This window comes from Mya arenaria, chromosome 3 (assembly GCF_026914265.1).
Source record: "Mya arenaria isolate MELC-2E11 chromosome 3, ASM2691426v1".
NCBI lineage: Eukaryota > Metazoa > Mollusca > Bivalvia > Myida > Myidae > Mya > Mya arenaria.
In genome coordinates, this window is record NC_069124.1 from 73,590,876 (window position 1) to 73,604,164 (window position 13,289).

The 13,289-nt window shown below is 35.3% G+C and overlaps 1 protein-coding gene across 1 annotated transcript in view; it reads right to left on the minus strand.

Moving 5' to 3' along the window:
- LOC128228817 (cysteine sulfinic acid decarboxylase-like) overlaps positions 1-6,898 on the minus strand; it is a 31,651-nt gene extending 24,753 nt beyond the window's left edge. Inside the window, exons 1-3 of the mRNA XM_052940316.1 lie at positions 6,573-6,898; positions 4,407-4,756; positions 4,130-4,263 (exon numbers count right to left, since the gene is read on the minus strand). Of these exons, the coding sequence (XP_052796276.1) occupies positions 4,130-4,263; positions 4,407-4,723 (451 nt within the window). The 5' untranslated portion in view covers positions 4,724-4,756; positions 6,573-6,898. The remainder of the gene's footprint in view (positions 1-4,129; positions 4,264-4,406; positions 4,757-6,572) is intronic.
- Between the last annotated feature and the right edge of the window lie 6,391 nt (positions 6,899-13,289).

Here is a 13,289-nt window from a genome sequence, read left to right on the forward strand (position 1 = left end):
TAGTAATGTAACATATATAAATGCATGTGAATGCTTCAAGAGCCAAAATAGTTGCTGCTTTCGTTTGAATATTTTTCATTTAATGCGTATGACAACAGACAAGTACATGTACACGATAATAATGCTTTCTAAAAACATTATACTAATGACTTATAAACAGACATTGCTGTATATCCCATGTAGGAGGTATTTTTCGCATCAATAAACAATAGTGATGAAACGATAATCGAGTACAATCGATTAATCGTCGCTGGCAATGCTATATCGGCGACAATCGATAGTGGTTGTCCAAAATCGATGTCGCTAATGTTACTTCCGGTAACTACGTATTTTTTTGTTCTGTGGCAAAAGTCGAGTAAATGTAAATTTTTCTTTCAGGTAAATTCTCGTTGAGTTTATTTAAACAAGAGATGTCACTCTCTTATACAATTGATATGAATGTAAACACTTTTGCTTAAAAACTTAAAACCTCTTCCAAAATTACAAATTAATCTTAATTGTTTATATATTTCATAAAACATTCTTCAATAACCTGTCTCTATGATGTAGTGGATGAGATCTTTCCTGTAAATACCGGAGATCCCGGCTCGATGCATTCTGTTTTTGAAAACGTTTTTGGTTTGGTTTGTAATTAACTAAATTACTTTTTTTGTTGAAAGTTTTATGAAATTAAGATGTTCTAATGAAATGATGAATTTAACAGGTTCACAAAAAAATGATATGCGTTTACATGTATAAAAAATTAAGATACCTTACATGTTCCAGTGTGCATCATTTTGCAGTTAATGTTTTTTTCGTTGAGTTGTTTAAAGACAGAACGGGGTTATGGAAACTTACTTTCTGTTGCAAAAAGCATGCCTATAGCATCACACGTACTGAATCCAGGTTTAACCATACTCGTGATACTATGTATAAATAATGTATTCCTTACTGATATCATGAACTTTCGATTATTGTTCGATAGTAAATCGAAATGCCTGGTCCGATTCGATTCGATTATCGATAGCAAAAAGAGTCCGATTTTCAAACACTAATAAACAATCGCCCCAGTTAACAGACATAGACAGTCACGGAGTACAAGTAGACTTGATATAAAGTGGTTTTTAAAAAGTATTGAGCCGTACATTTGTACATGTGAAGTGCGATTAACAAAAAATAACCCAAACCAAACTAATGTACAGTAAATCATAATTTAGTGGTATTAAAGTGTCCGTAAAACAGAGCAGGAGTTGATATATATATAATAAAACATAATATAAACAAAGCTGTCGTTCATGTGGCATTAAAATACCATAAAAGATTTCAGCGGGCATTTTGAATATGAATAAAATATCAAATTATTTAACAAAGGTTAATATCTATATATGATTGTTTCAAATTTATATAACATCTGTAGAACACATACAACTACTTGGAAGGTATGTGTTTAGGTGTTACGATTTGGAATTTTCAATTAACATTCTTACACAGTGGTGGGTGCTGATATTGTCAGGACAGTAGCCGGTAAGAGATTTGGATGGTTTTTCTAACAAGCTAAATTAATTACAACAATTTAACCAACTACACATCACTGTACCGTGCTGTAATTCCCATATGCATAATGATACTTACATTTGTTTCTGTTAACAATTTAAACGCATATCCCTTAGTTATACCCTTGATAGAACTAACCATTTAACAGTGGTATGTCAACTAGAGGAACCGTGCGCGCGATGTACTGGCCATACAGCCGGTAAAACTTAGTTGATATTATCATTGTTATCAGTGCTCTTATCCGTCTTCGGTCTTACATTTTGTAATTGTATGCATGAATATTTTAAGACACGGATTTTGTAAATAATGCATCCAATATTGTACCTATTTGAAAAATATATGCTTTTATTTCCAGGTCACCATCTCTTTGTTGTTTTGATATGTTCTGTATGTTTGTTATTCATGTCTGAAAATAGCTCATTGAGTTTATGTTTCTTGTTGTCACATACCCAAATTTAAATAAAGATCCTTGTATCTCGTATCTTGTCTCGACTAAACTCTGCTAGAAAGGCATACAATAATGATGTAATTTGTGTCTTTCAAAGGCAATACTAAATAGACAGAGTGAAAAGTAAACAAAAACCACGACAAGAAATGCGACGAAACCATGTGTTCAATGATTGGCCATAGAACTTTAGCCTTCGTTGTGAGATTCAGTTTTATCTAGGGTTTTTTTTCTATTTTTATTAACAGTAACCTTGACCTTCACCCTAGGGACCCCTAAGTCAACCCCATGTTAATCCCCCCTATACATCCTTCACACCAAGTTTAGCCACAATATGTCAACTCTAAATAAAGTAATTCAGTGCCAAACGGTGTTCTATTTTTAGTAACAGTGGCCTTGACCTTGACCCTAAGGGTCCCAACGTATCCCCATGAACGGTCCCCATAAACTCCTTCTGTATACCAGTTTAATTTGCAATATGTCAACCATAACTAAAGTTACTCAGTATCAACTGTTTTTCTATGTTTAAGTAATTGTGGCCTTGACGCTAGGGGCCCCAAAAGCAATGTCATGAAAGGTCTCGAAAAACTTTTCCTATTTACCAAGTATGGTCACAATATGTCAATCCTAACTCAAGTTATTCCTTACTATCCATTTTTCTACTTTTAGTAACAGTAACCTTAACCTTGACCATGACTCTCAGAGCCCGAAACACAATCCCATGAAAGGTCACTAGAAACTCTTCTTCTATACCAAGTTTGGTTGCAACATGTCAATCCCAACTGAAGCTATTAAGGACCAGCCACTTTTCTTTTTTTAGTAACAGAGACCTTCATGTTGACTTAAGGGGACCAAAAACGCAATCCCATGAAGGGTATCCACAAACTCTTCCTATATACCAAGTTAGTCACCATTTGTCATACCTTATGCCTAAATGTATTCTATACCATAGGTGAGTTTGACGCCACACCAACAACGGTTTACATCATTCTAATAACTAAGTTTCATTTTGGTTAAAATGTATCAAAAGAGGCAATAAAAGGTCAATCAATAGTCATGATTTGTAAAAGAGTAAATATGGAGTTATGTTAACTAGTCCAGTCCATTGAATGAAGGGTATAGAAGTAATTTAATGTTTGGAGATACGTAACCTCATTGTGTGATGGTCCTGAATAACTGTGTGAAGTCTTAAGTGAATTGAATGAAGGGTATTGGATAAGAAGTGAAAATGCCAACTTGCACTGAAACTGACACGTTCCCTTTAGTGTTATCCTTTATCAATAACCGGATGCCGACGCTGATGCGGACCGCCGACGCCGGGCGAGTAGAAAAGCCCTTTGTATTATATATATATATATACTAGAATATGTTTAAGTTTATATAGATATAGATATATATATACAAATTTGGCAGTCTGAGCTCAGAGAGTCTAGCAGAACTCGAACTTACGTACATTTATCGTTATTTGAATTACAACCCTATTTGTGTAATGTAAATAAAACAAAATATAGATATGCATTGTCTAGGTTAAATCATATGTTGAGCATCGAATCAGGTAGATGACATAAACCAACCGCAACACCTTATAATGAAAGAACATGCCTATTTTGTAACACTCTTGAAGACGAATATCACTTTTTACTTGAATGTCAATTGTATGCTGAACTATGAAAAATGTATATCAAACCATATTACTTTAAAAGACGGAATATGTTTAAGTTTATTGAGTTGATAACCTCTCAAAAAGCTGTTGTTAATAGAAATTTGGCGATGTATGTGTATAAAGCGTTCGAATTACGAAAAACTTTTCATATGTATTATGAGTAGAAAACATATTCTCTTTTCGCTGTTAATACATCATGTCTTACGACCTATGACTTGTTTGTATAACAATGTACGTTTTATAACGTGTATACTCATGGACATATTGTCTAACGTATTATTCAATAAACTTAAACTTAAACTTAAACTTATGTATTCTACAAATAGTCGAGCTAAAATGACATAAAATAAAACAATCCGTATAATTATATGTTCCAGCATGTGCATTTGGTGTATGCATATTTTTGTTTATGCATCGCATTGTATACGATTTAGGAGGGGCATAAAAATATTTGGCAAAATGTGCTAAATAATACACATGGTGTTTACCGGTCTTCACGCTGTTCTTGATGACTTTCTCGGCAAAATCGATGAGTTTGTTCGCATCGCTGCCCTCCTGACCGATGCTAAGTTCCGTGAGACTCGCGCACAGCTCCTCCGGCGAAAGGAAGCTGCACACTGGCCTGAAACCGGTCATACTCACTTGAATGCAGAAGGCAATAAAAGCAGCATACAATTAGTATGTGAACCAAAACAAATGTAAAGCTACAGTAGAACCGTTTTTTTTTTATTTAAATTTTAAACCGCTGTTGCAACGTCTAGTTACCTGTTGTTACTCTGCGTCTCATCCACAATGGCCTCCCTGAAAATGAGGTCCACCATCTTATACAAGAAGTCAGTTTCCTTGGCGTCCGTGCTAAGGCTATCGGCAGACTGGGTGACAGTAGGTGTCATGTCCTGGACAACTCTCTCGCACTCGTCACTTGTAGACCTGCCAGCACACGAGCTGACGTCACTTTCATACTCTTGGCACGAATCCTCGTCCTTTTCGTTGTCGTTCACGTTTATGTCATTCACGACTTCATCGATGTCATCGTACGTTCTTGGAACCGTCGTCAAAGTGTTTACTTCCTCCGTAGCCATTTTCAAGTGAAGAAAAACAATTATGCTGTGCAGCTGAAATGAAAAATAACTATCAACAGACCGTGAACAACTTTTGCTCTAATTTTGCCTTCATGTACCAGTTATGTTATTGTAACTCCACTAAAAAGTAGAAAGTTAGTCGAAAGAATGGACGTGTAAGGGCAAATCGATGTGCTCCAAGTCTCTTTAAAGACAGGATGCATATAAGATTCACGTTTCACAGTTCTCACGAAGTAGTCTTTCAACATATCAACTTACATTGAATTAATAAGCTAAAATTTGTTTTGCTATTATTTTTTAGACATCCGATTCCTTAGCTTTCATCATATTACAATGCAGATCTGTTTTCGAAAATAAGGAATTTAAAAATATAGTTTGGTCCGTTTGGTCTCAGAGGGTAGGAAAAATCCATCGGCAAGGTAATGACACTTCGGGTTTGGCATGTGAAACTAAGTTTAAAGTAGTCCAGTAATAAAAAGTAATAAATTTGTTTCACATAAAATCAATCTGTTATCATCTGATTTATCCATATTGAAACTTCTTAGTGCTTCCAAATACTGGTTTCGTGCAACAATACAATCTTGGTCAAACCAGTTTTTATTACTATTTGTATACTTTGTAAAATATACCTCATCTTTATAAAAACATTCTTTAGAAAACAATGGGTCGGCTACATTCCGTATTGTGTTTGTAAACATAAGCAACATATTATTAACAGAGTCTTTGCTTGAGCAATCTGCACTATTAACAATGTTATTAAAAGGAGGTAAATTTGCAATAATCCCGGAGCGAAACTGCTCCTTAAAAGAGACATTCCATTTGTATTTAATCTCTCAGTAGTTTGTAGTAGCAGGTACTATATTATTACATAGTAATGAAATATTAAGCGGATTAATTGATTATATAGTAAAATCTTTAATCTGTGAAAAATTTCGCCCACTCGATAACAAATAATCAAAGAACAGCCGTTATGTGACATAAATGTATGTTGATTGATATTACCAATACGACCGTTTATAATGCAAAAATTTGACCCCTTACAAATATCAAACAGTTTTATCCCATGATTATTATGTGATCTGTCGATTGAGGCCCTGTCAGGAGTGCAATCAGATTCGTAGTCATGACTATCAATATAAGAGTTAAATTTATCATGAATAACATAGTCTTTTTTTATTTTCAACCCTACTATTCAAATCACCACATTGTCAAAAAAGTGTACAATTATGAAGCAATAAAATACGATTAAAGTAACCGCATGAGTGACTTATCTGTGATTATTATACAATAACTAGCAAGTTGAATATAATATATCGGATATCATGTAACATTTAAAACATTTGCTAACAAATGACTTAAATGTTAAATGATATCCGACAATTTAAAAAATATTGACTATCAATTGGCTGACACCAATTATGCGTGTTTTGTCTTCATGATATAGGAAGATTTAAAAAAAAATACAATATATATGCAAAAAGCTACAATGCTCAGTAGCAAAAACTTTAAACATAAACCCGGTTTAGTGGCAATGGGCAAACGCGAAAGACAAAGAACAAATAAAATCTGTTTTCACCATTTTTTACCCCTATGACCTCTTTCTTTTTTTATTCTTATTGCCTTCCCTCCTTACCACTGTATTTGTAATGGGTTCAGTTTAGAAAGCTTAAGCAACTTTAGGTCGAGTTTTGATTCCTAGCGATTTTTAATATATTTCATTTATAATCAATCAATACCGATTAATTCAATTAAGATCGAGTATTTCTGTTAAAACAATAATAACTTTACATATTTAGATGATATTAACTAGTTATCGTTATGATATGCAAAATACAAATATTGAACTTACCTTGTGCTTTTTTATCCAGAAGTATCTTGATTTCAAAATAAAACTAAGCCCCAATCTAAGCTCGTATTTAATCCGGCTGGTATTAAGCGGTCTTGCGCACTGGACACAGCCAATCACTATTGAATAAAGGCTTGCTTCCTTAATTTATCAGGACTCGTATTCATGTTTTTTTTCTTATATTGATCGACTTATACATGATAGCAATGGTTTTAGTTTTATTTGGAGAAATAATTTCCAAAAATACACTTCACATTTGAATAAAACTAATATCATAGCATTACCAACACGACTACAAATAGAAAATCGAGATATTTATTTGGTGTTCTCACAATTTACCCCATTTACTGTAGTTTCATAACATGTAGTGCAGATTTGACGATGAATACGAACATTATATCCGTATCGAGTATTTTGTCGGTCTACATGATATGGTACAGTCATGCACTTCCCTAGTTCGCTGTTCCCTCTGCACATGCACGCAGTAACTATGATAGACAACTAAGAGTGTGGCTGTCTTGAGGAAGTTGAAGTTAACATCATTAATCCGTATTACAGTCGATGTGCTATCAGCTATCAAATTGTATTGACAACTATTAAGTACACAATCAAAATATTTGTACGAACATTCAAATAACAAGAAACACCGCAATGCGACGAAACCAGGTTTTTAATGAATGACAGAAGAACTTCAGCCTGTGTCTGTTTTTCTATTTTTAGTAACAGTGACCTTGACCTTGACCCTAGGGACCCCAAACGCAATCCCATGAAAGGTATCCATAAACTCTTCATATAGACCAAGTTTGGTCAAGATATGTCAACCCTAACTAAAGTTATTCAGTTTCAGCCGTTTTTCAATTTTTAGCAACAGTGACCTTGACCTTGACCCTAGGGACCCAAACGCAATCCCATGAAAGGTACCCATAAACTCTTCCTATTGACCAAGTTAAGTCAAGATATGTCAACCCTAACTAAAGTTATTCAGTTTCAACCGTTTTTCTATTTTTAGTAACAGTGACCTTGACCTTGACCCTAGGGACCCCTAATTCAATCCCATGAAAGGTATCCATAAACTCTTTCTATACACCAAGTTTGGTCAAGATATGTCAACCCTTACTAAAGTTATTCAGTTTCAACCGTTTTTCTATTTTAAGTAACAGTGACCTTGACCCTAGGGACCCCAAACGCAATTCCATGAAAGGTATCCATAAACTCTTCCTATAGACCAAGTTTGGTCAAGATATGTCAACCCTAACTAAAGTTATTCAGTTTCAACCGTTTTTCTATTTTTAGCAACAGTGACCTTGACCTTGACCCTAGGGATTCCAAACGCAGTCCCATGAAAGTTCTCCATAAACTCTTCATATAGGCCAAGTATGGTCAAGATATGTCATCCCTTACTAAAGTTATTCAGTTTCAACCGTTTTTCTATTTTAAGTAACAGTGACCTTGACCCTAGGGACCCTAAATGCAATCCCATGAAAGGTACCCATAAACTCTTGCTATAGACCAAGTTTGGTCAAGATATGTCAACCCTTACTAAAGTTATTCAGTTTTATAGGTGAGTTTGACGCCGCCCGCCTGTCCGCCCGCCCGAACAACGACGTTCGTCATTCTAATAACCAGGTTTCACTATGTGAAAACCTGGTTAACAGGAGCTGTCACAGAGACAGCGCGCTCGACTATTCCGCCGCATTTCAGTGTAAGGATTGAAAAGTTTTGGCGAAACATGCATGGACTATTAGATTTCAATGCACTACACATGATGTGCTGAGATATTAACATAAATGTGGTTACATGGAAAATGTTAACCAGAATTTCTAAGTCTAATAATAAAGGGCCATTATTTGCAAAATACAGTTATCTAACTTGGTTGTTCAATTAGGTTGGGTGGTTGAATACTATTGTTGAAAGTCTCAATGCAATACATCAAGTAGTTGCTGAGATATTATTATATGTGTGCTAACATGCAAGACCTTAACCATAATATCTAAGTCGCATAATAAAAGGGCAGAAATTATATAATATGAAAGATAGAGTTATCTTACTTGATTAAATAAGAAGGTTAAATGGTTGGGAGCCTGTGTGTAAAGTTTCAATGCAATACATCATATATTCGCTGAGATATTGACTTAAAAGTGGTTACATGCAAAACCTTAACCATAATTCTATGTTGAATAAAAAAGGAGCCATCATTTGCATTAAATGCAAACTAAAGTTATCTAACTTGGTTAATTAGTCGAGTAATAAAGGCCTATTTTTTACGTTAAATTCAAATAAGTGTTATCTAACTTCATTAATTTAGTAGGTTAGTTGGGAATATATATCTTAAGTTTCAATGCAATTCAATTTTCAATTCAATTCAATATTCATTTATTTGTAATATAAGGCCTCCAGCCCAAAATACATTCAAACAAGATTTTTCTATAACAGTGATGCTATACAAAATGTTAAACAATAATATACACAAAATGAGAATATTAATACAAATGCAAACATAAAAAATATTATTATATAGTTGATCAGTTGTAACATAACCTACAATCTTTTTCTATAAATGTGAAGCTATGCGATAAATATATTGTTGAATAATGCATAAAATAAGGATAATAACACAAATCCAAAATTAATAATTATTGTATAGTTGATCAGTTACAACATGGTACATAACTTGATGCTTTTCACAAAATACATAATGAAAATATTAATACAAGTGCAAACAATAATTCGTATATAGATCTAGATCATCAGTTGCAACATAATACATATAAACTACACTCGCAATTTAGGTAGCATTAGCTCGACACGTACGTATATGCATGTATACATTGGGATAGTAAATTAAAACTTATGCATTTATACCAAGATACACATAACAATGAATTAAGAATTAAGATTTTTTCTTAATTCGAATCCCAGTTTAATAAATTTTGCTAAATTAAAGATGCTCTCTTTTCTTGTGTCCGCCATTATAGTTCTAAACCTTTCACGGCTATTTACAACTGTATTAACTTCATCGAAATTCAAATAATTGTCTCTTAGTTCACAATACTTAGGACAGTCAATTAAAAAGTGAACTTCGTTTTCAATCACGTATACGTTACGTTCGAGACAAAATGTACAGAATCTAAATTCTCGGTCGATATTAGAATGTCTTCCAGTCTCTATTTTTAAATCGTGACTACTGCACCGAATGTTTGCAAGGGCACGTTTACACATATATGGTAAATTTAATGACAAGTAACACTCGGGAGCCACAGTTGTTTTATAATGTTATAACACAATGCCTTCGGTGAACTGCTAATATATGCGTTGCCCACGTTGTACGTCCCTGCTCATCCAAGTTTCTAAGCATTGCGTAACACTGCTTCGGTAAACGTTCTTCCGACATAACTATTAGTTTGAGCCAATAGTTTACACAGCGTGTCATGTAGCTGACGTTTAGAGGGAGACGTCCACATTCACTGAGTGCGAAAAAGTCAGCTACGTTGCGATTTAAACACGATATCCTTTTACAAAATAACGTGTGCACTTTTTCAATCTGATTACATGTTTCATAGCCCCAGATTTCAGCTGAATACACGAGAATGGGTTTTACCATGGCGTCAAATAATTTGAATGCATCTGAAAGACTAAAATAGCCAAACTGCTTCTGGTACGTGTAAATCATATTAACAGCTTTAGTTGCGTGTAATGATAATACGTCTTTCGTCTTTGTCCATGATAGTTTAGGAGTAAAATAATCGATGCCGTTACCATTGTATGTCCACTTTTCATAATGTCTTTACGGTCCACCGTTTCTGAATACAATTATTTTAGATTTGTCAAGGTTAATCCTCATACCAGTTTCAGCGCAATAATAACTGATTTCATTAATCTGTCTCTGTAGCTTAATTACCGTATCAGCAAAACTCGAAACGTCGTCCGCAAACAAAAAACAATATAATTTTCTGCGTTTGAAAATTTGAATAAGAAGAAAATTATTTTCCTTGATTAGATGTAATGTCCAGTAGGTGGCGTGCAATGTATGCACGAGTAGTTTGGGCGGTAAATGGTCATTCAGCTTCGAGACGTTGACTGGACAAGACTAAGTTAATCCGATATTAGTCTTGCATACGTGTCGAACTGTGCGCGTTTTGTATATACATTGTTTTGAGTATGGAGGACTCTCCAAATATTCAAGTGCAATTAAATGCAATATTGTCGGAGTTGTCTAATTTAAAAAAGGATGTTCAAGGCAATTCATTGAGTGTGGCTACTGAAGTTAAAAAGTTAAAAACAGAAAAGGACCTTGTGTGGCGTTTCACTGGAAACAAACATCAGTATGATTTCAATAACGAAATAGCGGACATAGCTAAGCAGTGCGTTTGGGGTATAGAGAACGAGAAATTTGATTACGTAAAAGAACAATTGACTGAACTTTTGGAAAAAACTCACAAGAGAAATAAGATTGTGAGGATTGCGGATACCTCAACAGGGGGTTGGGAGACTGTAAGGCAGTATGAGACGAATCCAGTGGCCAGTGATTCGGACGATGAGTTGAGGATCCAGAAAGCAGAAAACAGGGCCCTCAAGAAGCAGAAGACTCGTCAACGAGGCGGCCTACGTCGCTCTTACGGTAACGCTGCTGTTTCGACTTGGAATCCCAGTTTTGCCGGTCCTAAGCCATACGGACCCTTTCCGAGTAACCGCGGGAGGTTTTTTCGAGGCCCCCACCATACAGCAGGTTTCACCTCAGCAACTTCCGGTAGTTTCCCGCCCGGATCCTGTTTCGCTTGTGGGGACCCCGACCACTTCCGGCGGAACTGTCCCAAGTATAGATCCGCTGCGTTCGCTTCAGCCGCCGGTGCCGGGAACCAGTCTGCCAACGGAACCGTTGGACGTTAAACCGGAAGTCGCACCGGAAATTCAGCATGACATGTTTGAAGATGAGTATTTTGACTATAGTAAATTGACTCATGATTTTTATGAATATGAGCAGGGACATAAAGGCATTATTGTAAGAGAAAGGTTAAAGAAACATATACAATTTTGGCAATCTATTGATGCAGGTGAATTTATTTTGGACGTTATCGAAAACGGCTATAAACTTCCTTTGTATTCAAATCCACCAAGGACATTTTGTAAAAATAACAAATCTGCTTTGTTAGAATCCGAATTTGTTTCAGAAGCTATTCAGGACTTGTTAGATCGAGAATTGATTTCAGTTTGTAAATATCCACCATATATTGACTTAAGGGAAGTAAATATACATTTGTGGAAGCAGTCCGTTAAATTTGAAGACATTAAAGTTGCATTGTTATTTTTCAAAGCTGGGTGTTATCAGAAAAAAATTGATTTGACGAGTGCCTATCATTTTGTTGATATTTTTGAGCCTCATACAGAATATTTAGGGGTTTCTTGGAAAACGCCAGAAGGAACGGATGTGTTTTATAGATTTCTAGTGCTACCATTTGGGATTTCAAGTGCATGTTATCTTTTTACTAAATTGACCAGACCTTTGTTGAAAAAATGGCGTGGAGAGGGGAAATTTGTTACACTGTTTTTAGATGATGGCTATGGAAGTTCACAAACATTTGACGGTGCAATGTCATTTGGTCAACAGCTTAAGTCTGATCTTTTACTGTCTGGTTTCGTTCCGAACGCAACGAAATGTATTTGGGTGCCTACGCAGGTTTTAGAGTTTTTAGGAGTCACGCTAGATTCGGGAAATGGGCTTATTTCTATTCCAGATCGTAGAATAAATAAATGTTTGGGTACAATATCAGAGATTTTTGATAATCTCAAAACTCACAGACATGTACATGTTAAGAAGGTTGCAAGTTGTGTAGGTCAGATTATTTCTATGAGAGTTGTTGTTGGACAAATTTCATTATCATGACTAGAAATTTGAGTATCGATATTCTTGTTGCACGCCACTGGGAACAGTATATCAAACTTTCGGATGAAAGTAAATCGCAATTAGAATTTTGGCGGGAAAATATGTCAAATTTAAGCACAAAGAGTATTGTTGAGTCTTTTAAGTGCTCAAAAATTGTGTATTCGGATGCTAGTTGTACAGGGTTTGCAGGGTATGCTGTAAGCACAAGAAACGGTGTATCACATGGTACGTGGACTACGGAAGAGAGTGTTAGGTCTTCTACTTGGCGAGAGTTAGCCGCTGTTTACAGGGTTTTACAGTCTTTAGTACATGTATTGGCAGGTCAGAGGGTAAAATGGTTTACAGACAACCAGGGAGTAAAAGCCATAGTAGCAAAGGGCTCGATGAAAGTTGATTTGCAGGTTTTAGCAATAGATATATTTCAGTTTTGTATTGCAAAATCTATTACTTTGGCATTGGAATGGATTCCAAGATCTAGCAATGAGATTGTAGATTACTTGTCAAAGATAGTAGACATGGATGATTGGGGTATTTCGAATGATATTTTTGAAATGATTCAAAAAAGATTTGGCAAATTGCAAATAGATTGGTTTGCCTCGGACTATAATGCAAAATTGCAAGTATTTTATTCGAGATTCTGGAACCCTACATGTGCAGGGGTTGATGCATTTTCAGAATTTTGGGGAGATCATGTTGGTCTATTTGTGCCCCCGATCACAATGATTACACATGTATTCAAGAAAATGTCATTTGATAGAGCATCAGGAGTTCTGATTGTTCCATGCTGGAAATCGGCATTGTTTTGGCCGTTTATTTGTCCGAATGGATCATTTGTAAGG